The sequence below is a fragment of the Ailuropoda melanoleuca genome, chromosome 2, assembly GCF_002007445.2.
Source record: "Ailuropoda melanoleuca isolate Jingjing chromosome 2, ASM200744v2, whole genome shotgun sequence".
NCBI classification, from domain to species: domain Eukaryota; kingdom Metazoa; phylum Chordata; class Mammalia; order Carnivora; family Ursidae; genus Ailuropoda; species Ailuropoda melanoleuca.
This window is the reverse complement of record NC_048219.1, coordinates 171,908,732-171,935,056: the sequence shown is the minus strand read 5'-3', so window position 1 is coordinate 171,935,056 and position 26,325 is coordinate 171,908,732. Positions and strand designations below refer to the sequence as shown.

Here is a 26,325-nt window from a genome sequence, read left to right as displayed (position 1 = left end):
GAGACTCCAGAGCCTGTGCTTTTAAAAGGTATATATAACTACAGCCTATAACTCCCTCTTTAACATATTTCAAGGGTGAAACTGTCCTGTGTGTGTGTGTGTGTGTGTGTAATGATTTTCGAGCATACAGAAAACCTCCACAAGGTTATTGAGACCATTAGATGTCTTATTAACATAACAGACAACAGTATCTAGCACAGTCTCCTGAGCTAACCATCTCAAACCACCATAAGAACGAAATGGGATTGTTGTGAGATTTATTTTAGTTAACCAACACCGGTGCCCAGTCACTACCAATCTCTTTTCTAAAGATCACAGTACATCCTCTTGATTTTTTTCTACAATTTTGCCAACTTTCAATGTTAAATCAAGAACTTATTTTTTACAAAATTTTAATGCCTCTGTCACTATAATCATCTGAACCCCCTCTTTTTCTCCATAATTCTCCAAAAATAACAAACTCTGGCCCCATGATCACAGCTCTAAATTCTTTCAATAATCTGGTATATATTTTACCTGAACCTGGCAAAAGACTTATTTAAAATAATCAGGTATTCTTTAATTTCCTTTCATTATCTTGGACTTTACTTTCCTTTTAACCATATATGTTCTTTCCTGATAAAATTATCTTGATGGGGCGAGGGGGAGAAGATTCAATTAATATTACATCACCTTCCCCATATTATTACACTAATTTTCTTTCTTTGTGCCACAATTTAAAAAATCTTTTTCTCAGTTGTCCTTGGCATTTACTCCATCCATCAGTGCAATCTGGACTTCTGCTAGCCTGTCATTGTTTTTAAGTGCTAGCCCCCCTTTCAGATTCATCCTCATACAAAAGTTAATTCTCACAACTTCTGTAGACAATCTTTTTAAAGGGCTGAGAGCAGAGAAGTTGCAGAAACCTCATGCTGATTTTTTTAACTGCAGATGCTTCCCCTTTAATTTGAGGTTGTACTGTACAAATGTCAGTATTGAAGCTTCCTATTCCATTCCTCTCCCCACATTATGAAGTCAGGCACCCTAAAGCAAATTGCCCGACTGTGCTCAGCAGTCCATCTTTTGCTATTATGAATACTATGATGACAGGTCACCTTCTTCACGGTTTTCACAATTTCCTAACCTTCGAAGACATGAAATCATCACGTCAAAAAGGTATTTCATGCTCTACTTTCAGCAAAACGAAAGTGCATTGCCAACACACCTCCAAAGGACAGATACCCTCCATCAAAACAGATGCCACCTCTGACCCCCATCTGTTATTTCTATTACAAAAACATCACCCAATATGCACCAGGGGACCAGACTAAAGTTCATCTCGCCCAAATGTCATGTCTACTTCACTGTCCTTTCATACTCACCCAAATGTTCTCCACCATGCTTACAATTTGTTTTGAGGATTCCCATAAAGATATGTATCTTACTCATGTTCAACACTAGTCAAGTCTCCTCTTTTACTGCATCCTCTCTAAATTTCTATTTTTTAATAAAATATACCTTTTTATTACTATAACTTTTTGTTGTTGTTTCAATTTTTAATTTAAATTCCAATTAATTAACACAGAGTGTAACATTAATTTCAGGAGTAGAATTTAGTGATTCATCATTTACATATAACACCCAGTGCTCATCACAAGTGCCCTCCCTGATACCCATCCCCCACTTAGCACATCAACTGCCCACATCCCCTCCAGCACCCCTCGGATTGTTCTCTATCGTTAAGTCTGTTCTATGGTTTGCCTCTCTTTTTTTTCCCCCTATTACTATAACCCTTAAAAACTTTTTTACCACATCTTGGGGATAATGGTTAATATTGACAACCATTAGAAATCTGTTATAGAAATGGGAGTTTGTTTCCAATTATTTTCGAATAGATGTTTAGGTTCAAAAGCTTTTCTTTTCTGACCACATTTTTAGACTCAAAATAGAAAGTAGCAAGGCATTAGACAAGCATTTCCAATCTAAGAAAACAATTCAACTTTAGAGAGCTAAATGTTAAAAATCCAAACTCCAGGTGAAACCATGGAATAAATGGTTTCATCTTTATAATGATTTTTTAGCTACTACAACATAATGAAATCTCACAATTACTTATTTACTTATGTATTTTTTACTTACTTTTACATAATGCCTCTTTAGGGCTAAGATTTAATTTGGCTTTTAGTTATATCCAACAGAGTAAACTTCAACATCCATTTTTTAAAAAGCATTTCATTTTTTATATATTGCTATACTGGATTTTAGCAAAGATTTATCTTATTTTTCCTTTTATACCAAATGTCTTCAGAATATGGCCACAATTATTTTTGAGTCAGTAGAATAAACCCTCAAAAAAGACAATTAAAATTAACAAACTCAATTTGTATTACTCAGAGAAGAAACATTTTCTATAAGTATGGCATATACATCACAAGCATTTTTTTTTTGAGGTGGACACAAGAATGGTATTTTATTTATTAACAATGGAAAATATAACTACTGCGTGGCCTGGGAATACACGTGAGAGTCTGATCGACACGATCCTTCCCTGCAGACAAACATCCGTGAGAAGCTTCATCATGGTTAGAAACCACAGAAAAAAATACAATGGTACCAGGAAAGAAATGTGTATCTTCAGTCTGTTCTTTCCATAACAAACATTTTAAATCATAGGAGAAAGATGTTTTGGATTGTGTGTTTTCCCCCTAATATAGTTCAAGCACCTGAAAAGGTTTAGTGAAATACTACGTTACTGGTTAATAGCATAAGCAAATAGGCTTTAAAATGTTAAATAAAGAAAGAGAAATGAATAGAGCAGAACATCCATGTTATAAATGCAAAGAAATGCCACCTTGGAAGTTGCACATTACGCTAAGGAAAGAGCAGTAGTAGTAGTTCCTTTTAAAGATGTAGTTCCTTTTAAAGACTACAAGCTTTAAATTGGGTGGGGTGGTACTGAGGGAGAAAACGAGAAATAAAAGGAACCAACCAAAAAAAAGTGTGGGGAGGCGGTGTGGGGAAAATGGAAAAGGGGGAACAAGACCCACACCGAACCCCCTCCGCCATGTGGGACAGAGGAAGCCAGGAGGACAGGCTGGCATGAGATCGAGTGGCCCAGCTCTCCGGCCTGTGCCCAGATTCCAGATGGTGACTACCTCCTACCTTTTTGGTCAGCAGGGTGAGGGGGCACATGTGGGTACTTGGAGGGCTTCTTGATATGGAAGTTCACGTTGTCCAGCTCCACGTTCAGGCTGATGGAAGCGGCTGAGTCACTGTCCACTGTGGATTGGAAGCTGCTGACTGATGTGCGCTTGCTAGGACTGGCAGAATCTTTTAGTGTCAGGGAGGGGAAAGAAATATAGGGAGAGGAGGGGAGTAAAAATGGGTTTCATCAGGGTATTGGAGGAAAGGAGAAAAATGTTCTTTTAATAGACAAGCCCAATGTGCACTACCAAAATGGATACAGTATTTTCATGTACTTCTGTGGAGACTTAATAAAATTGGAACACATTAAATATAAGATGAATTTTTAAGATGGAGAAATATATTGGAGGTTCTGCAGAGAGAAAGTCTGATATCGTAGTGAAGAGGTGAGAAAGTTGTCTGCTGCGATATTATTAGCTCAGAGTTATTTTTAAGCTGCTGCAAACTAGAGACTATGGCAAAATGTGAAAACGCCAGTAGCCTAACAAGTTGGTTTCTTAAGAAAATACTGTATCTAGAACAAGGATTGCTACCAGATGTTTACGTTTAGTTGGTGCCATAGAACTTAAAGTAGAATTGTTTCAATTAAACAAACAAAACACTCATTTTATCATACATACACAGTAATGAGTCATAAAAATTAAAATGTTAGAAAGCTTAAACTCACTAGTCAAATTATCGTCACCTTCTTCAGCTATCTGTTCCGTGTCACTGTCATCGAACTTTATGTCTTTAAACCAGGATGGCTCAGAGTGTCCTTCCACAGAGTTCACTGAGTCACTGTCTGGAGAAGGGGTCTCAGAAAATTCTGTACTCTGGAACGATCAAGGTAAGATCCAAATAACTCACTTTCAGTGGCAACTTTCAATGGCAACGCTACAAATAAACTCTAGCCCAATACTTCTACAAAGCTAACCACCGAATAAATTTACATAAAAGCAAATTAATAGAAACTAAGTTGTATACCAGCATCAATGCTGACAATTCCACTCTGAAAATTATAATTGCCATTCATCAGTGGGTTTAGGGAGCTTATTATGAGCAAGACATTACAGATTTTACAGTGTTTCATTTCATCCTTTTTAGTCCTGAGAGTAAACCTGGCTTAGAATTTATTCTAATCCTGTGCCAACTCTAGGACACATTCTGGAAAACTGTTAAATTTTAACAAATAACACCACACCAGTCTTTTTGGTCATTTGTCTTTTCTAACCTTTGAGCTTCCAATTTCTGTTTACAAAGGTATTCCTAAACATTATATATGTATATGTGTATATATATATATCAAATTAACATAGACCAAAAGTGAAAGCTTATCTTTTTAAAAGTTCTATTTTAAATGATTTCTATTTGCCTAATTAAAGTAAAAAGACATATACATATCCATTGTTTTACCACTGTTGTACAATTTAATGCTGCTAATGTGTCAAAATACACTGCATTGGTGATACTAAATTTTTTCAATCATTTTATTATGTGTACTCTAAGTGCTGAAAACACAGACATAGTGAAACTGAAAACCATTAATGGTAAATGACAAGCAACTATAATACCACGAAGCCCAGCTTAAGAAAAGACAAACCAACCGGAACTGTCTGATTCCAATAGGTTTTTCATCACCCCTACCTACCAAGTAAAAATGTTTTTAACTTTCAAACAACAGGGAAAACGGGTTAGGAAAATGTATCTCTGACTAATTCAACAACTTTTTATTCCCACCAACGAAGAAAGACTTCACAAGAAACCAGCGGTGACAAGGAAAACTACCTGCAGCGGTCTGTACAGCGCATACTCGTCCCTGAACAGCTGGTCATGATGACTGACGCAATCCAGCCAACGCCCATCGACCATCGCTTGTCCGATGGCTATAGCTTGTGCCCTGAATTAAGACCAACAAAAATAAAAACTCTTAAAAGTCAGGGTAATTTCACAGGTACAAGATGAGACGCAAACTGAATTCTCTTTCATTATAATCAGCTGGGATTACAAATGTTCCGTCGACAGGTGAGGGGTAAAACAAGCAACACTTAAAGCTGTATTAAAAGATTTTTCCAGATACCAGAGTAAAGGAGAACCTGCTGGTAAGGCAGTCCTACCAAAACCTAATTTCACTTACAACAAACATGTATCAAGTGCTCAGTGCAGGCATACCGCTGTCCTCACTAGAGTAAAACAAAATGGTGAGACTAGCATGGTTCCTGCCCTCAAGGAGCTTACAGTCTTGATGAGAAGACAATACGAAATACTTCAGATATATATACATAAATATATGAAATAGAAACTTAATATATATACAATAATATATAGACACTTAAGGTGTGCCTGGGTAGCGTAGTCGGTTAAGTTCGCCTCAGGTCATGATCTCAGGGTCCTGGGATTGAGTCCCGCATCGGGCTCCCTACTCAGCGGAGAGGCTGCTTCTCCTTTCTCTCTCCCTCTGCCTCTCCCTCTGCCCCTCCCCCTGCTCATGCTTGCTCTCTTTCAAATAAATAAATCTTTAGAAAATAATAACGTACACACACTTAATATAGACATATACATATACACATGAAATAGACACAACATATTGCACTCATGGCATTTCACAATTTATAAAGCACTTTAGCCCATATTATTTCATTTCATCGTCCTGGCTTCTTCACAGGACCATATATTCTTCTCACATTGGAACTAAGAGGTCCAAGGCTCAAAGAGATTAAATAACGTGAGTAAAAGCACAAAACTAAAAAGAAATATAGCCAAAACAGGACCCCAGGGCTTCACTGCTAAAGCCTTTATTCTCTCTTCCTACATACTTGTTTCTTCCCAGGAAAGGAGTAGCTAATCTAATCAACTAGAATAGCTTAGGGACATGCTGCCTTGAAAGGCAATAGGACCTGTCTGTCTCTTTGTCAGAAATGATTTCTGAGGCGAGCAAGGACACTCCAGGTGTGATTTAAGAACTCAATCCCATAGGCCAGGTTGCAATGTCCAGATTAGGGAACAGTAGCAGGAGAATCCACTGTGATCTTAATATCTAGCCACATTCCCCCATCCCGCTCAACCAAAAAGCTTTGTGTTGGGGAATTACTGCACACTTCTGCTTTTAATAAATAAAGTAAACTGTGACCCCATTTACTCCTTGCATCTATTCACTACTGGTTAAAACCCAGAAGGAAGGGGGGATGAATCATTAGCACACTAAGCACCAAATACAGGAAACAAACAGTACCCTATTCACAAAATTTGCTGCCCTTATATCTACGACATTATGGCCTTAATAAAACCAAAGAAACAAATAATATCAAAAAGTCTTTCTTAAGATCACGTTACCTTGTAGCAATGTGTCCATTTCGGATTAACCAGTTGACTAATTCTTTTCCCACAATGCAATTGGGATGCGTTCTCAGCCAGTAACGGTGATCCTGAAACTCCATTCCACTACTGTGATGGCAGATTTTCTTCCACAGGTCCTTTAACTGAACGCTGTCCTGAAATCACATTATGAGCAAATAATTACTCTCGAGAAGGATGCTATTATATACCTTTGCAGATTCCTTCCATGATTTTTAGATGCATAAAAGGAAATTCAATTCAGATTTCTTTGTCAGAGCCAATTCATACTATTTAATAGAAATGACATGTGCATGGGAAGCAGCTGGAACTCAGCTCATCTAACTGCAAATGTAACTTTTTCTCTTAAAAACCAACTATACCAGGGCACCTCAGTGGCTCAGTCAGTTATGCGGGGGGCTTTCAGCTCAGGTCATGATCTCAGGGTCCTGGGATCCTACCCCATGTCAGACTCCCACTCCTTCTGCCGCTCCCCCCCACCCTCCCCAGCTTGTGCTCTCTCTCTCTCTCTCAAATAAATAAAATATTTAAAGGAAAAAAAACCAACTATCCCAAATAATTTTTTTCGGTCAATGACACATATGATCAGTCCCCTAGTTATCTAAGTACAATATCACAAAATCTCCTCTTTGGAGACAGAGCAAGGGAGAGGAGATTTTAGTCAATCACACCAATCTGTTTCTCAGTAGCCTCCACTCCAGCAGCTTCCCACCCTTGTCACCTACACCCAACTGCCAGGTGAAATCTTCCTAAAGGAAGGCCTTCAGTGAATGACTCCCTGCTCAAAAAAACTTCCAACATTGCTCAGCACCTACAGGTTCCAATCTAAACTTGTAAAGGCTGAACTCACCATGTCCCACCAGGTAACCCCAAGTAACTTCCATTCTCACTGCCCCCACACTTCAGCTTACTCTCTCTCCCGAACTCTCCTAACTAATAAGTCCGACTTTGGTGCATGGAAAAATGTCATGCGTATTTTCACCTCTATACCTTGTCGCACCTTTAAATAAGATTTGTTTACCTCAATGCCTACCCAAATCCATTCCATTCTTCAAGGCCCAGGCCAAGCCTTTCAGTTTAAAGCCATAACCACTAATGATCTTTCTATTTCTTATTAATAAAGTATTACTTTTTTACTATTAAGGACCTGCCCATCAGCCTCCTTTCTACCTTATGAATTTTAAGCTCGAGGACAGAAGCCAATTTCCATTTCTTTGAGTCACTCTCGGAACTAAACACAATATTTTACACATAGATAAATTCAATAAACAACTGATGATTATCTCATATAAACATATAGTAGAAAGGTATGCAAAGCAGTCCATGTGTATGAGAAACATGTTTCAAAGTTTAAAAACAATCTGGGCCCTAACTAAAAGTTCAGCTCACTTACTATGTAAGCGCCTGAATTCTTATCTTACCAGATGAAAGGGAACAAGAAAATATTAATGCAATATAAGAGCACCAAATGCTTCACCACTTTCTTAGGTGATCCTAATAAAAACTTAAGCTAATTACTTCCTCTATTAATTTTATGCTAACTGGCTATTTGTAGGTTTCTTAAAAAGAAAAATCAGTGAGATACATAATCTTTATGCTCAAAAATAGCAAAGATACTGGACCAGTACCAGAAGAATTTTGCGTTCATCCTCAGTGGTTTCTGTCCTAACATATGTCCGGTTAGCCTGGGGACTGACAGATGTCTCATATGAAGATACCATGGGAGAACCAGATCGATCCAGTGACAAGTTAGTAATGCTAGCTGATCTGGACATAAAAACAAAAAGTGAAAACACAGTTGTAAATTATTCATCAATAAATAAAATTACAGTGAAAATTCATTTTTAAATAAATGCTTACTTGCTGACATCAAGGGTACTTTTAAACGTAGTTATGATGGTTATGTAGAATATCATCATTGGGAGAAGCTGAGAGAAGAATATCCAGAAATTCTCTATACTAAATTGTCCAACTTCTATGTTAGTCTAAAACTATTTCAGAATTAGTGTAAAGTAAGTCGCTATGGAAAGATTATAGGAAAGCAATGGTAAATATAGTTCATTTACCATTTAATATTTCAAAGGAAAAAGATATAAACTCTCCTTGCTAAAATGCTGAAAACCAGTGTTTCGTTTTGTTGTTTTTGCTGACAAATATGAAGAATCACAGATTAAAAGCAGAAATAATCTTGCAGGGGGTCCCTGGGTGGCTCAGTCAGTTAAGCATCTGCCTTTGGCTCAGGTCCTGATATCAAGGTCCTGGGATAGAGGCCCACCTCAGGCTCTCTGCTCAGCGGGGAGCCTGCTTCTCCCTCTCCCTCTGCTACTCCCCCTGCTCCCCGCAAGCACAAGCAGGTGCGCGCGCGCTCTCTCTGTCTCTCAAATAAATAATATCTTTTAAAAAAAGAGAAAGAAAGAATCTTGCCTATCAGGGACAGGAAACTATGGCCCACAGGCCACATAGTTTTTGCATAACCAATGAACGAAGAATCTTTAGATGTTCTTTAGATGAACATCTATAATGTTCTGGTAAGAGAAAACATTAACTTTGAACCCCAACTAAGCAAAATAATTCCCCAAAATAATTCCTTCCTTCTTATTAGAACCGCATTGTTGTCCTCAATTATATTTTGAATTTGATGAATAAAAAAATGAGTGAAAATTTGTTTCCTCTCTTGTTATATTATTACTTACATAATATCCTTAATTTTGCCTCTTGGTAAAGTTACTAAATAAATGACTTGTAAGTGGAATGTCAATAAAACAAAGCAAGCTTTCATTTATTAAAAAATTGTAGCTAGAAATTTTAGTTAGCTTCTACTTAGAAAAAAATGAAACCAAATTTCAGCTTCTATATAAAGGATAAAAAGGCAGAAGTATCTACAATGAGTTAGACACTAAACTCACTTAATTCTAACAGCATACTATGATATGATATAGGCACCACTAAATCCATTCTACACATAAAGAAATCAAGAATCAGAGATTAAGTAATTTGTCTAAAGTAACTCAACTAACAAGGCTGCCATTCAAAACCAGGTGTCAATTGAAAAACTATGCTCTCCCTAGCATGACGATAAAGATACTTCTAAAATAATTTTGGGGTGCCTGGGTGGCTCAGTCAGTTGAGCATCCAACTCTTGGTTTTGGCTCAGGTCATGATCTCATGGGTCATGAGATCAGGCCCACAGCAGGCTCCACACTCAGTGGGGAGTCTACTTGAGGATTCTCTCCCTCTGCCCTTCCCCCAACTCATGCATGCATGTGCACATGCATGCTCTCTCTCCCCCCCCAAAAAAAAAATAAATAAATCTTTAAAAAAATTTAAAAAATTATTCACAGGTTTGTAACAGGTTTACCAAAAAGTCATTCTTAATAGCTTATGAGAAACCAAATAAGCAAGATTTTTCAAATAATCATTTATTTCTTGCCATATTCTTTTAGTGAAAAGTCACCACTATATGTCTTATTCCATTAATTAAAATCTCTTTTCCAATGAATGAATTATCCATGTGTTTTGCTTCTCTAACATTCTAACTATCCCTGCACATATCCTGATATGGCAGTAACAAAAACAAAGGAAAATTAGTCAAATTTGTTGTCAAATAGTCAAACAAGTACCCTAGCATTAAGAATGCTCATTGAAATTTTATTTAGAGATAGTACTCACTGATTAAATTATACCTTTCCCAAAGACTTACCATCAATCTTAGCATTAATTCAAAACACATGGAACTACACTGTAAATTAGCAGTTATTTCTCCATTTGTTCACTGCCAACAGAAATACTGTAATTCATCCCACCTTTTAAAAAACTGTCTTAACTCCACATCCCCTTGCAGCATTCCCCCCTTCACTATAGCACAACTCCCATCTCCAATTCCTCTTCTTCCATTTAGAGAATCCAAAATGGTGCAGCCACTTTGGAAGACAGTTTGGCAATTTCTTATGAAACTAATCATACTTTTTACCTATGATACAGCAATCATACTCCTTGGTATTTATCCAGATGCACTGAATACATGACCACAAGAAAACCTACACACAGATGTTTATAGCAGCCTTATTCATATTGTCAAAACTTGGAAATAACCAAGATATCCTTCAGTAGGTAAGTGGATAAACTATGGTATATCCAGATAATAGAATATGATTTAATGCTGAAAAGAAATGAGTTACCAAGCCATGAAAAGATATGGAGGAATCTTAAATGAATATTAATAATTGAAAGAAACCAATCTGAAAAGGCTACATTCTGAATGAGTCCAACTATACGACATTCTAGAAAAGGGAAAACTATGGAGACAGTAAAAAGATCAGTGGTTGCCATGGGTTGGGAGGGGGAGGGAGAAATGAATAAAGAGAGCACAAAGAATTTTCTTTTTAAAAATTTTATTTATTTATTTGACAGAGAGAGAGAGAGAGCACGAACAGGGCAGGAAGGAGAGGGAGAGGGAGAGGGGCAAGCTGACTCCACACTGAGCACAGAGACCCCATGCCCTGAGATCATGACCTGAGCCAAAATCAAGAGTCAGATGCTTAACCGACTGAGCCAGGCAGGCACCCCAGAGCACAGAGAATTTTAAGGCAGTGAAAGTATAGTATACTACAACACTGGATATCATATCCTCATACATCCGTCCCAACCACAGAATGTACATCACCAAGAGTGAACCCTAACGTAAATTACGGACTTTGGGTGATAATATATCAATGCAGGGTGATAACATGTTAACAGCTATTCATCAACTGTAATAAATGTACCACTCTGATACAGGATATTGATCATGGGGGAGGTTATGAGGGTAGGGGGTGTATAGGAATTCTCTGTACTTCATACTCAATTTTGCTGTAAGCCTAAAACTGCTCTAAAAAATGAAGCTTATTAATTAAAAAAAAGTAAAAGATCCTGATGTATACAACTTATTATCAACTGATTCAGGAAAAATTCTATTATATAAATAGTAACAAAGCAAATGGGAAAATGTAAATTAGTGAACCTTAATAAAGAATATATTAAAATTCATTATTCTTGCAAATTTTTGCAAACTTGAAATTTTTTCAAAATAATTTCAAAAGTTTTTGAAAAACTCAAACTCTCTAGTAGCTTCCCACTTCACCCAGAGTAACTGACAAAGTCCTACAAGTAATTATAAGAACATTCTACTCCAGGTACACAGGACCTCTTGTTACCCTTTGCCAACTACGGTCCTTCTAAGAATTTGCTATTCCCTTTGTCTTGGTACACTCTTCTACAAAACGTCCACATGGCTCATTCCTTCATATCCTCAGGCCTTTGCTCAAATATCACCTTCCTAGTGAGGTCTTCCCTGACTACACTATTTAAAATGCCAATCTCTATCCCTATGCCTTATTGCTTTTTTGTGCATTAAATTTTTGTTTGATTCACTGCTGTATTACACATACCTGGTTTCTAGGTACTTAATAATACTTGTAGAAAGAATAAATTGAAAGTATGTTAAACCAAGGTCATTCAGATGTCTAGTTCTTCAGGTTAAGAACTACTTACTCACCACTTAAACTTGTAAAAAGGAAAGCATTTTCAGTGAAGAGGTGTGGACATCAGTAAGATCTAGTAAGTTGAAAAAGGAGAAAGTATGCAGGTGTAGAATGATTACAGGCAACTATTTCAAGGAATTTGGTTAAGGAGAAAAGAAATAATTGAGAATACAGGTAAAGAGAGGCAACTATTTCAAGGAGTTTGGTTAAGGAGAAAAATAATTGAGAATACAGGTAAAGAGAGGCAACTATTTCAAGGAGTTTGGTTAAGGAGAAAAGAAATAATTGAGAATACAGGTAAAGAGAGAAACATAAAGAAGAAATTTTTGTTTGTTTTTAATAGGTGATCTGAGTTTGTTTAAATGCTGATGGTAAGGAGTCAGCAATGAGAGGTAGAAGGTACAAACATCAATAGGATAATTAATAAAAAATGAGAAAGGATGAGATCCAGAATACAAATGGAGAATTAGCTTGGATAAGACATAAAGAAAAAAGATGAGCTCTAAATATAATCAAGTTGGTAAGTGGTGGTAAGAGTTGAGGAAATGCCTATTTGTTAGCTGTTCTCTTCGCTCTACACAGAAAATAAGGCCATCTGCTAAGCTAGAAGAAAGCTACTGTCTGAAGCCAGTGGAGAATACTGGAAAACAGACACTGAAGAGAATGCAAGCCAAAGCTGACTAGCAAAAGGAAAAACAACAGTTTAATTCAGCTTTTAGAGTAAAGAAAGTAAAATAATCAATCCATGTTTATCTGTTTGCTCTTCTCATTACCATGAAAGAAAGAAAAATCAAATACAGAATATGGAGTTTTCATTTGGCACTTTACCTATTTCGAGCAGGAGATTTCCCAGCATCCTCTTGAACAGATACAAGTCTTGTTGGAAGAGGAGTATTTGAGGAGTCTGGATGAATCAAACTACAAAGAAAGTAGAAAAATACTGAGATGATTTGGGACGGTAACAAGCAAATCCAATTTCAATGAAGTGCTTTAACATTCTAAAGCAGACTGTTTTTCCCTGCAATAATGAGATTATGGGTCACTTTGGTTTTCTTCTAATTAATTAATTAAGGTAGAAATCACGGTTTATGTATTAACTACATCAACTGCCAAAAGACTGGTAGTTTATTAAGTATATGGTATGCCCTTAAAATAATAACTACTGGTTGGATGGGTTCTTACAGAACTCCTTCATCCATCATATACACAAAATTGAAGTGATTTGGGGGGGAAATGCTGAGTTCAAGTATTTTATTCTCAGTCCCCATAGCCCACTGGAATAGCACTGCAGAGTCAGACCTAGGTCCAAGTGCAGGCTCTCCCTCTTACTAGCTGGATGACCTTCGGTCCATTAGTTAATCTCCCTAAACCTTAAGTTCTGTCAAAAGGAGCAAGTAGTGCCTATCCCAGAGATATGATAACTAAAAGAGAATGAACATGAAACAATTAGCACAGAAATAAAATTATTCTACCTTTGACATCTAAACTACAGGAAGCTTTCAAATCCAGTTCATTAGAGGACACTTGCCAATTCTGGGCTCACACAATAAGGCCAGGTGCAACTAAAAGGCATTACTAGCTAAAGTAACAAAGAACTGAGAATCCCTTTACTTTTTTATTGTTCTATTAAATGTAGAATCAATTTTTAAAATTTACAAAATACATGTAATATATAAAGAATCATGATGCCACAAATACCAATGCACCATTAGCACTGAGTCTGAAATGCCTGTATTCCCCTACCCAAACCCATTCTCCTCTGGGCCCTCAATGAAACTACTATTGTCAATTTTATACTTATCATTCTCTGCCTTTTCTTTAAGTTTACCACGTCTGTATACCTAGACAGTGAGTTTGTTTTGTGTACTTCTGAACTTCATAAATAATCACTGTATATGTGTGTGACTTTCTTTTCTGCTCTACATTATGTCCCTGAGATTCATACGTGTAGAACGTAGCTATAATTCATTCTTGACTTCTATTTAAATTCATTGGTTACCTATTAATTCCTCACACTTTTAAGGGGTGCTTGATAAAATAACTTATCAGAAAAAGGTTAATTAAAACTCTAAGCTTTTGGGGCGCCTGGGTGGCACAGCGGTTAAGCGTCTGCCTTCAGCTCAGGGCGTGATCCCGGCATTATGGGATCGAGCCCCACATCAGGCTCTTCCGCTGTGAGCCTGCTTCTTCCTCTCCCACTCCCCCTGCTTGTGTTCCCTCTCTCGCTGGCTGTCTCTATCTCTGTCAAATAAATAAATAAAATCTTTAAAAAAAAAAACAAAACTCAAAGCTCTTTCATATGGCCAGATTTAGTATTATACATAAGAATATAACTTAGCAAAAAAAAAAAAAAATCAAACTGATGAATCTAGGATTCTAATTCAAACAAATCCATGTAACTTCCAAGAGTCAGTAACATCTTTCATCAGCAGACAGCTGGAAGTAGCATATTTAGACCTATGGAAAAACATGAAATGTTCCTTAGGGAGGAAAAACATCTAAATTGCATTTATAAATATTATGAAAGTTTATGGGCATTTTCCTTCTCTAAGAAGGCTACATTAGAAGTTATTCATCTCAATAACTTCTGTTTCCTTTCAACAAATATTATCAAGATCATATATATGCCATACACTGTTCTTGGTGCCAGCAGGCAGAACAGTGAACAAGAACAAAACAAAGTCTCTCCTCCTGTACAGCTTACATTCTAATTAGTCAATATAATCACTATCCATGAACAACCCATAATCCTTCTGGTAGCAAACCAAAGAAAAAGGAGGGGAATGTGTAGGAAATAATTCAAAGAAGATAAAAATTAACTGAAGGCAGCCATGGGTCACAAGACTATCTGTATTTCTCAAATATAACTAAAATTGTACTTAAGTGATAGTACCTTTGCCAGGCAAAATCATCCTCTAGAAATATGTTGCGGCTGGCTTTTCTACTTCCAACAGGTGTTCGAGGTTCACTTGGATCAAGTACAGACACAGAGGAAGCAGAATCTGAAAGAGCATTCAAGTCTTCCCCAATGGAATTACTGTCTGTGGAATGAGCATAGCTTAAGGCTATCTTTCTACAGTATGTACAAGCTCGGAGGTCCCCTAGGAGAGAAAACAAAACAAGAAAATTAACTTAAGAAATAATGATAATAGGTTACTTAACAAAACACATTAAATCCTTGGGTTAATAGTTTTTCAAGTAACAGTAAAACGTCTGCAAGGATGTTTTCACAATGCAAAATAATTTATTGGCTCATTTATATATTTTAAAAACCATCAATATCATAAACTCATCCAGTCATTCAAATAACCTCAAAATTTATTAATGAGTGAAGAAAACAGCACCTGATGAAACTGTTTAACAGTATTTTTCAAAAAAATAAATTTTTCAAGGTTCTAAAAATGAAATAAGGGACAGTAGGTTCAAGAAAAAAAGTTGTTTCGAATAGAGTAAATAAACCACTACAAAGGGAAACAACATATTTTCCCTGGGCAAGAAGTAAGGTGGAAAATATTACGTAGGTCTCCACTGTAAAGTCCTGAGAGTGGCCTCCACAAGGGGGCACCATCTCAAAAACAAACAAATAGAAAATGGGCTTACAGACGGTATGAAATATGTGAGGGAACTATTACAGAAATTCCTATAGTGAAAGTTGAGTTGGCAATGAAATAGTCTTCAGAGGACAAACAACAAGGTTATTTAATACTTTCATACACTGCCATTTTTTTTTTTAGGGCGCAGCCCTTCCCAAAGAGAAGTTTTCATTTCTATCTTGTTTTTCTGTAACAATAATTCATGTGATTCTGTAAGTTTAATGTACAAAAAAAAAAGGTCAGATAATTAAACTTCACAAATACATGTTATTTAACGATTCTACCTTAATTTTTTTTTTTTTTTTACAAATAACATTAGAAAACTGACGTCACACAGAACAAAAGATTTCTTGAAGGCAACTGTACTCTGTTTTTACCATAATTACAACCAAGTATAATTATAATAAATGGTTTTAGGGTTTTTTTTTCATTTCAAGACTACAACTATGTAGTCCCCAATTTTGTTAAATTATGCATATACTTTAAGCAAAATTAAGTATCACTTGTTGCATTACTCATATATGATGCCACAATTCAACAGATAAAACATGTTAAAACTAAAGAAAAACATATTCACTTCAATCAGGACCAAAAAAAGTGAATCCAGTCTGGGATAAATGAGAGCGTCAGGACGAACCACCACCAGCTGGCCGAAGTAGAATTGCAGTAAGGAAGTAAAATCACATTCTGCAGAAAAGTCTTTAAGTTGCTACAACAAAGGCTTGGTTTGTTTCTTATTATAAGGAAATCTCCCTTCACCAGTCAGCTATTAGAATGAAAATGATCAGAACACAGTCAAGCCTGAACTGAAAAGTTTTCATTTCATGAAGAACCTTCATCAGCAAGTGCCTGCTGAATGCAGGCCTATATTAGGTGTTGGTATACAAAGACTGGGGAGACTCAGCTCTGTCACCGAAGAACTTGGTCCACTGAGGTGAAAGACACACATGTAATTAAAAAGTTGCATGACAGGGGTGCCTGGGTGGCACAGCGGTTAAGCATCTGCCTTCACGCTCAGGGCATGATCCCGGCGTTCTGGGATCGAGCCCCACATCAGGCTCCTCCACTATGAGCCTGCTTCTTCCTCTCCCACTCCCCCTGCTTGTGTTCCCTCTCTTGCTGGCTGTCTCTATCTCTGTCGAATAAATAAAAAAAATCTTTAAAAAAAAAAAAAAAGTTGCATGACAGATCCAGAGATATTAGTGCTACTACCACCAAAAACTGCTTAATATTCACTCCTCCCTTTCCATGTGCCATACATTATTCTAGGTACTTTACATTTATTCAAGGCTACAACATACAACTTGTCCGGCACATAATATCCCATTTGCAATGGTTAATTTTAGGTGTCGACTTGGAGAGACTGGTTGGTTGGTCAAATAGTAGTCTCCTTGTTGCTGTGAAGGGTTTTTGATTAACATATGATTAAAATATACAACCTGTTGACTTTAAGTAGATTACCCTCCATAGAGTGGGTGGGCCTCATATCTTAGAATATTTCTGTCAAATTAGCAGGTATAAAGACACTGACTGGTTGCTCCTAATTGTACTAGACAAAGTGGCAGGGGAGGAAGGACGACCTCAGGAATTCAAATTCCCAGCTGTACGAAGTATTATCTGGAAGTTTCTATGTCTTCCCTGAGAGAAATCATTACCTCCTGTAGCCACAGAGCTGAAAATCAAACCAAGAGTTTCATCCTGCAAGTGGCTGAATTACAAAACACACTGAATCACTAATCTTGCAGTATGACTGCTGTGAAAATGAGGGCACTGATTAGGAAGGAATGGAATCCTGAAAAGTGGAATGGGGATATATGTTAAGGTCCTGATGAAGCTGGGGACACTAAGCCCCGAAATTCTGTTGAGTATTCTTTACCTTTCTTAGCCTTTGTACCCTGTCATAGGAGATTAACCCTGATTTGCCTGAGAAATCCAAAATGGCCTGAGTTTGCTACCTTACAAGACACTGCTTATTCTCCTCAGGACCCACTCCTACTACCCTCTTTGCTTCTAGAGCTATAACAAGACTCAAGTCCCAGCAAGCCCTGAAAGATAATGTATAGTGTGACCCATGAAAAGGTGCACTACATTCCAAAAGAATCCCATGATTTTTCCAACATATATAGACAGAAACCAGGGAATAGGTATGTGAATGGATATCAAAGAAATAGGAGATATAGTGGAGATATATCAAAGATACAGTAGAAAAAACATAAAGTAGGACCCAGCTATATTTACTGATATGAGCCCACTAAGTAGAGACTCAGGATTAAATATCGTAGCTTGGCGGGTAAAAAGGGCTCTAACAGTCTCGTGGGCTGACTGGTTGGCTGAAACATGGACCAAAAGTGGCCTACACTTAAAGAGGTTAAAAGGCCGGAACTGCCCTTGTATACTATGAAGAAAGGGATCCAAAGAATTAGGGAGATTAAGTGTTAAGAAAGGATTTACCAAGTAAGACCTGCTCACTCACCCCAGGAGGATCTGGAGCATATGCCTTTCATGACCATGAGAAATAAATTTGTGAGGGAACCCCAGGATCCTTGTAGAGCTTTGTGATCGCTCTTCTCCATAGGTCAGAAATTACAGTGGAAACTGCTGCCACTGAATTGGGAAACCTAAATGCAATGGAGACCATTAGATCCCAGGGTGGCAGGGGCAGAATGGTGGCATTTAATCGCCAATGACAAAGGTGGGCACATATACTAGAATAGACAGTAGAGTCAAAGCAGCAATCAGAAGAGACTGACTTACAGTGACCAATGGCACTGGTCGTGGTGTTCCCAGAAGTGAAGTCGATGGGCAGTCTACTAAATTCTTACTTGATTTGTGTAAGACGAACTCCAGAACAAGTGGACAGTGGTCTAACTTAAATCAAAGAGTCATGGCCCACCAAGTAATCATCAGAATTGAGCCATTTACAGACCCAGAATTCCTTGATTGCTGCAGGGAGGCTGGATCCCCTTGAGGAAAAACCTCATTACACTGCCAAAAACTTACACTGTTAATCTTTCTACCACCCTTCCCCAAAGGGACCTATAGCTTTTTACCAGGGTGACTGTGCATTGAAAAAAGGTAACCATCAAACCTCTGGGGGATTACTGGACCTGGCTCTAATTCCAGGAAACCCAAAATTTTATTGTAGTCTACCTGTCACAGTAGGGGCTTACAGAGGTCAGGTGATCAACAGTGTTTTAGCTCATATCCATCATATAGTGGGTTCAGTGGTTATTCTGTGGTTATTCCTCAGTTCTAAAATATATAATTGGAATAAACATACTCAGCAAATGGCAGAATCCGTATATTCGTTCCCTGACCTGTGCAATGAGAGCTATTATGGTAGTTCCAGCCTCCAGAACTGTGAGGAAATAAATGTCTGCTGTTCTAAACTGCTCAGTTTGTAGTATTTGTTAAGGCAGCCCGGGGAAACGAACACAACCACCATATTAACAAGACAGGATTTTATCCTGAGGGTAATGGGAGCTCTGAAAAGGTTTTAGGCAGGTAATGCCCCAGGATGATCAAATTAGCATTTAACAAAGAATAATGACCAGAGTGTGGAAAAGGAACTAGAGGCAGGGAAAAACTAAAGGTAAAAAATTCTTTTAAAGGCTGTAGCCATAATCCTGATGAAACACAATTGAGCTCTGAACTCCCATAGCAGTTTAGTGGGGGGTGGGGAATAAAGTGAGTGAGGCTAAGAGGAAGATTTGCATGGCAACAAAAATAATTTGAGAGATGCAAAGACCGTTCTCCTTTTGGTAACTTCTGCCCACCTTCCACGCCCAAATCACTGTATAAATCCACATACCATTGCTTAGTACTTTCTGCTTCAACGAATAATTTAAAATTTCCATATTGATAAATTTATGAAAGAATATGAATAAGATGCAATTTGCTAAAGCAAGGTGTCCTATAACTCAAGGATGATCTGCATTTCATAAAATGAAAACTCTCATAGTAACATATATTAGTAATCTATCCTAACCACCTTGTCTAATAAATATTAATGCTCCTGTGGTTTTTTGCAAGCATCTATGACATACTCTTTTTACTCTAGTTATTTATGAACCTCTCCATCAACTTTATTATTCGACTGAAAAGTCCTTTAAAGCAAAGCTGTATCTCCCTCACTTTTGTGTCCCCCATGTCTCATACATGACACCTAAAATAAAAATTGGCTTGGGGCGCCTGGGTGGCTCAGTCCTTAAGCGTCTGCCTTCGGCTCAGGGCGTGATCCCAGAGTCCTGGGATAAAGCCCCACATCAGGCTCCTCCCCTGGGAGCCTGCTTCTTCCTCTCCCACTCCCCCTGTTTGTGTTCCCTCTCTCTCTGGCTGTCTCTCTCTCTGTCGAATACATAAATAAAATCTTTAAAAAAATAAAATAAAAAATAAATAAATATATTGGCTTAACATCGGTCCTGTATGATACCTATTTTATAGTTATGACCTTTAAAAACTGTAGAACTGTCAATAAAGCGCACTTACCTGTATAGCCCATAAATTTTCCAGGGATTTCTTGATTACAGCAACGACTGCAAAAAATCTGCCCACACAGTCTGCAATGGTGTCTGCGCCTGAAGGTCGTAAATTTCTCACTACAGTCATAGCATTCTTTACATTGGCTATCTGGCATCCAGTATTGCTTCAGGTCGCTATCCTGTAACAATGACAATATGTAAAATTGAAAATGTGAAAAGATGCAATGACAGCTGCAATGCTAATCAATATCCTACAAGGTTTCTTTTGCAGAAATTAACAAACTATTTCAAGAATTCATATGGGAATGGGAAAGACCAAAATGACCTTAAGCCTTAAACAGCCTTAAATAAGGCTTAAGTTGAAGCACTTACATTACTGACCATCAAGACTTATTCTAAAACTATAGTAATTTTAGACAGAAAATTCATTTAAGGATTGAAAAAAATGGAGCTATAGAACAGAAAAGAGAGCCTGACACACCCTCGTACATGTATATTGACTTATGACAAGATTTATAATGCAATCAATGAAGCATGGTCTTTCCAAAAAAAAAAAACACAACACACACAACACACCAAACAAATAAAAAAACAAAACAAAAAACAATGCAACACACCAAACAAAACAAAAAAATGGTACTTGGTCCAATTAGACCTCCATGAAAAAAAAAAATAAAGGTTGACCCCAAAAATTTACATGAATTATAAAGTGCCTGGGAGAAACCATGAAAGACTATTTACTGACCCTGGGCTAAATAAATACTTAAACAGAAAAGCACTAACTTAAAACAAAAAGCACTAATCATAAAGGGGAAAAAACTGATAAATTAAAGTTAAGAATTTGTATGTAAAAATGTGTTCACAGCTGGAGGAAGTACTAGCTGAACATTCTTTCGAGTCAAGTAGCATTATGCCATTTTTAGTGACTATGGCATGAGCCCTATGTAAGTATTTAATAAAAATCTTCTAAAGCCCCTAGAGAGTACCTGGCTTTTCCCCTCCATGATTTCCTTGAGGCGTTTTAATACTGTGCTGAGGCTTCGAAGCTGAACAGCTGTACGAGGGTCATGACCTCCAAAGGTAGGTTCTGCTTTCCTTCTTGTGTCTGAGTCAGATTTACCAAAAAAAAAAAAAAAAACAACAACAACAACAAAAAAAAACCAACCTTGTTATTAGTCTCTAATACCTATGCAAAATAAAGTACATAATGTGATGCACAATGCCTTTATGTTCTCCCAGCCAGTGATATGGATTGAGAGTTAAACTACTTTTTATAAAGGTAAGAGGCTGTTGGAAGTTATTTTTTATTACCATGTAAACCATTGCTTCACAAGCAAGTAAGGGCTACCTAAGAAAAGCACTAAGACCATTGACAGTTTTGAGGTCTCAGACAGACACACTGCTTAAATGGCCCCAAAACTCATTAATGATTTATTGGGCCCTTTGGTCCCAAGCCGTAATAAATACCTGCTAGAAATTTAGCAGAAGAAAAAGCAATCCCTGTGAGTTAACCAAGCTTAGTCTCTACAAACAGGAAGTAACAGTTCATTCAGTTCAGTCTAGAGACCAAGTACCTAAAGCCTCATAAAGCAGATGATCAGAAAGTTTAATAACCACATCGCCAAAGACATTTGGAACGTTCCAGAGTTTGGAACATCCAGGGTGGTAATTTACCCACAACGTTCCCTTCACCAAGATCTAAACAGATTGAAAATGCCAAAGAATTGCTAGAACTCCAATCCTACCCTTTCCTGCCACCTCCTCAGCCCCGCAGCTCCAAACTGGAAGGGCTCACTTATACTTTAAAGGGCAATACTGAAGCCAGTCCTACCAAGAGTAAAACAAACCCAAATTCAGCTTCAGGGACAAAATGCGTATGCCCACCAAAGCTGTCACATTATTTCCTTATTTTAGAACAAGATTACAACAGAAGTTTCCACCAATTCCTGGCTCTGGCAGTTACAAAACCTAAGGATGAAGTGGAGGTGGCTTGACAAAAAGGATGAATGTCTCTATTAGCTTAAACTCATTAACCTAAAAACCTATGGAAATGAAGATGGAAAATACCCCACCTTAAGTCTTTCTCAAACTCACTTACCTGCTAATTTGTTTTAGGTGTTCTTTGTTTTGCTTGGGTGGGACAGAAAGGATTACTGAGAAATGAGAGGTTGCTCTCTAAATCTAAACTGACAAAGAACTTCCCAAGACAACTAAATAACACAATTAATTATTGAAAGTGTACCTATGTTAGGAAACTTAAAAACTTTATCTTTCTATATAGTCATATGCTAATTTCAGCAGACGCCTCAGATGTGTTATTACTAGAACACAACGTGCAAGCATTAGAATGACCAAATTTTTCTTCAATACCACAATATAAAGCAAGTGTCCATAATTCATAAGTTGAAAAAAGAGGCAGATGAAGCTCTCAGATCTCAATGGCTGTGCTCCCATGCAGGGACAATAAATAATAGTGAAGCCCTTAGAAGTATGTGATACACTTCTAAGTATCTATAATAATAGTGAAGCTACTTAGAAGTGTACGAGAGTACTAAGAGCATCATTCACTAGGAAAAGAGAGAGCAAGGCTGTTCCTGGAACCAAAAGAATCACAGATGAAGGTGAAAGAGACCTGAGAGGAGATCTGGGCTAGCACTCTGCCCTAAGTAACCTTAGATGCTTCTCTTATAAAACGGATATAACATAAATGATTTTCCTAAAGTCACGGGCTAGTAAATTGTGGAATTACAGCCTTTCAGTAGAAAAAGGAACTTGATTAGTCAAACAGTCTCAGGCTTCTGAAGCTTAAATGCCTCTAGCAGCTAAGGCAGAAAGAAATCAAAGAATCAAACGGACTTGATAAAAGACAGTAAGGAGTGGTGGGGATTGCAGCAAAGTAGACATTACCAAGCTCCACCTAATGATATTTTTTGTAAAGATTTTATTTGTTTGAGAAAGAGAAAGAGAGAGTGCTCACGAGCAGGGGGGAGGGGCAAGGAAGAGGAAGAAGCAGGCCCCCGGCTGAGCAGGGAGCCCAACACAGGGCTCAATCCCAGGACCCCAGGATCATGACCTGAGCCAAAGGCAGACGCTTAACCAACTGAGCCACCCAGGTGCCCCCACACCTAGTGATATTTAAATTTAAGTTTATCAAAACACCGAGGCAAGGTGTGATAGGCTTTCAGTTTGTAATCCCTAAGAGACTCTAGTCCAACTCCTCAATTTGACAAATAAAGAAATTCTATGCTTAATTCAGCATAGGATGTAGTCAGATCCCTCAACAAAAACAGCAGTGTTGCCAGAGGTCAGGTTCAAAAGGAAAGGAGTTTAACTGAGCTTAAAGGTTAAAGTGGGGATGGTCTCTTCCTTCCAACCATTTGGGGTAGAAGAGCTCCTCTCTCCCTCTCCCCCTTCCCACCTTCTGATTCTTCCTTCCAAATGGCTGATGTAACCCAGGCTGAGGCTTGTTGCCCTAGGAAACCTGCAGAGGTGATACAGACAGCTCTGCTCCAGTCCTCAAGAGGTTCTGAACCAAGTCTCAGCTAGCTGTAAGATATCCTCCCGCCAACCATCACTACCTGTGCCTGCCTACTTTTCACTCGAGGATCTCATGGGGAAGACTGGACAGACAAGACAGGATCTGGTATTCAGGGACACTTGACTTCCAGTGCTGCCCCCTCCTTCTCTATTATGCCACCCCTCACTGCCTTTCTTCTATCACCTTGAGCTGGGCAAACCACTGTGCTGAGTCTAATACTCTAACAGAAATAAAACATAAAACAACTCACTTTGTCTTGTCTCTCAATTCAGGCACTGATCCCCAGCCTATACTCATCAGAAGAGCATGAAAGTGAAGGAGATGACTATAGTAGACCAGGACAGAGAACAAACAGGCAAGAGCTCTTATCCAGCCACAATGACAGTCTGCACCCCAACAAGGACAGAAGGCCAAGAGCAAGTGGCAGCCCGCTAACAGAGTTCAGAGAGTTCTGCAGCCAGAGGCATGCACACCACATTACACTAGCCATCCCAAGAACAGATGCAGAATTCATTCACAAAGTTGAAACTAACCTGTGTTCTCCTGGGGATGTTGCAAACTGCTCTCTTCTGAAACCCAAGCAAGTAATTAATCAAAAAACAGTCAAGAGATCTGTGCTTGGCCTAAGTTAAAATTTAATAAAATGCTTAAGAATTTTTTTTTTTAGGTATCAACGAATTCTTTCACTACCGAGGTAGTAGTGTCATTAATTCTGAAGAGCACCTGACTATTCCAAACAGCAGAAAAGTTAAGTCAATAAACAACCTGGGAAACACAATGACTGGAAAAATCTAACACGCAAGAGAAACATGAAATGAGAAGTACTGTCTCACCTAATACTGCCGAAGATCGTCGCTGGAGTTCCTCATTAAGCTGTGTTTTGTAAGGTGTAGGTGACCTCACAGACTGTGTCCTTGAAGGGAGCTGAGGGCTGGCCCAACTTCCACCTAGAGACTGCTGCTCCCCCTGGCAACCTTCTGCGCGCTCTGTAGCAAAGGAAAGCTTGGCATTATTTGAAAAAATAAGACTCGGAGTTCAGCAAAGAGAAGGAACAGATGAAATTGTTCAGAAAATAATGTATCTATGAATTAACTTGCATAATTAAAAATTAGGTTTAAAAAATTCAAAGAAAGTGGCAAATTATAGGCCAATATATCCTTGGCATATATGATCCTCAATTTGTTTTACATTAGAAAAATCTTGAGCATATTAAAGGAAACAGAATGCAAGCTTTACATGACTGCAGAGATTTTTTTTTTATCAGTTTTGTTTATGGGATAGATCCCATGCACTACTGAAACAGTGCAACAGTGGACAGTAGGGGCTCAATAAACATTTGCTGAATAAAAAGATTATTGTCTTATGATGACTAAATATAATGTGGTATCCTGGATGAGATCCTAGAACAGAAAAAGGACTTGGTTAGAAACTAAAGAAGTATGAATAAAACACATAGTTTATAACAATGTATCAATGATGGCTCATGAATTATAATAAGTATACTATACTAACATAATAATGGGGAAAGCTGGGGGAAAGCTGGGTGTGGGAGTATATGAGAACTCTGAACTATCTTCCCAATTTTTCTATAAAGCTAAAAGTAAACAGATTTTTTAAAAAGTCATTATCTTAAAAATGGACTAAGGGAGGAGATTTTATACAGCTTTAAATATGACTACTACTAAAAGTCAGTTAATACTATTAAAATTTCTCCTGAATTCATTTAAGAATTAGCCCTCAAATTCCTTAAAACAAGGGGGATTACTTTCTAATGCACGTCAAATAATACAGCCAAATAAAAAGCAAAGATACAGGCCATATTTTTAAAAATTTTTTTTCCAGGTAAAAAATATATTACTTAAAAAGAGCTCATTTAAAAAGTACCTTTTCATTTCCAGTTATGGAATGAACAAGTTATGGGGATGAAAGGCACAACACAGGGAACACAGTTAATGGTATGTAATAGCATCGTATGGTGACAGATGGGAGCTAATCTGTGGGGAGCATGGCATAATGTATAGACTGTCCAATCACTATGCTGTACACCTGAAACTGAAGTAACACCATGTGTCAGCTATACTTCAATGAAAAAAATAAAAATAAGGAAGATCTCAAAGAAGACTCTGTAAAATAACTGCTGTGTTCTCTACAAAAATGTCAATCTCACAAAAGACAAAGAATGGGAAACTAAAGATAGATGAAAACTAAATGCAAAATGTGACCCCAGACTGGATCCTGGAAGGGAAGTTTTCTTTTGGGGATAATTCATTTGTTTGGAATACAGACTTGATTAAATAAAAGTACTGCATCGATACTAAATTTCCTGAAATAAATAAGTAAAAAGTATCTTTTCCCTTGATATTATTACATTTACACCCTAATTTAAAGGATTTAAGTCAACAGGCATGCTGACAATTTCAATTTTGGAAAAATAAGAACCTTTCCTCCCAAACGCTGATTCTTCTAGTTGTATGGGTCTAATTGCAATCTTTTGGCTATTAACCCCTAAAAGAACAAAGTCCATTCTGTGAACTTAAGAAAGTTGAAACATATTAAGAAAGGAAAAAAAAAAATGCTAACTTCAAAAAGGGACCTCTTCTTAACACTAAGTTTTCAACTCAGGTCTTTAGTTACCAATAATTAATAAGATTACAGGGAAAATACTAGCTTTCTCTTCA

At 37.6% G+C, this 26,325-nt stretch overlaps 1 protein-coding gene across 22 annotated transcripts in view; it reads right to left on the bottom strand.

The window, feature by feature from the left end:
• The window catches only part of PIKFYVE (phosphoinositide kinase, FYVE-type zinc finger containing), a 102,520-nt gene that overhangs the window by 66,158 nt on the left and 10,037 nt on the right, over positions 1-26,325 (bottom strand). For 14 of the 22 annotated variants that reach the window (XR_004623600.1, XR_004623598.1, XR_004623593.1 and 11 more), the window contains exons 3-13: positions 24,481-24,633; positions 24,181-24,216; positions 21,096-21,214; positions 20,117-20,288; positions 14,929-15,136; positions 12,864-12,953; positions 8,145-8,283; positions 6,496-6,653; positions 4,951-5,062; positions 3,851-3,998; positions 3,142-3,309 (exon numbers count right to left, since the gene is read on the bottom strand). Coding sequence is in view for 5 of the 22 variants with exons in the window: in XM_034655075.1 (XP_034510966.1) it covers positions 3,142-3,309; positions 3,851-3,998; positions 4,951-5,062; positions 6,496-6,653; positions 8,145-8,283; positions 12,864-12,953; positions 14,929-15,136; positions 20,117-20,288; positions 21,096-21,214; positions 24,181-24,216; positions 24,481-24,633 (1,503 nt within the window). In the remaining 17 variants the exon portion in view is untranslated. Of the gene's footprint in view, positions 1-3,130; positions 3,310-3,850; positions 3,999-4,950; positions 5,063-6,495; positions 6,654-8,144; positions 8,284-12,863; positions 12,954-14,928; positions 15,137-20,116; positions 20,289-21,095; positions 21,215-24,180; positions 24,217-24,480; positions 24,634-26,325 lie in introns of those variants that run through there. The other 8 variants (XR_004623606.1, XM_034655077.1, XR_004623605.1 and 5 more) reach the window with 6 other exon arrangements.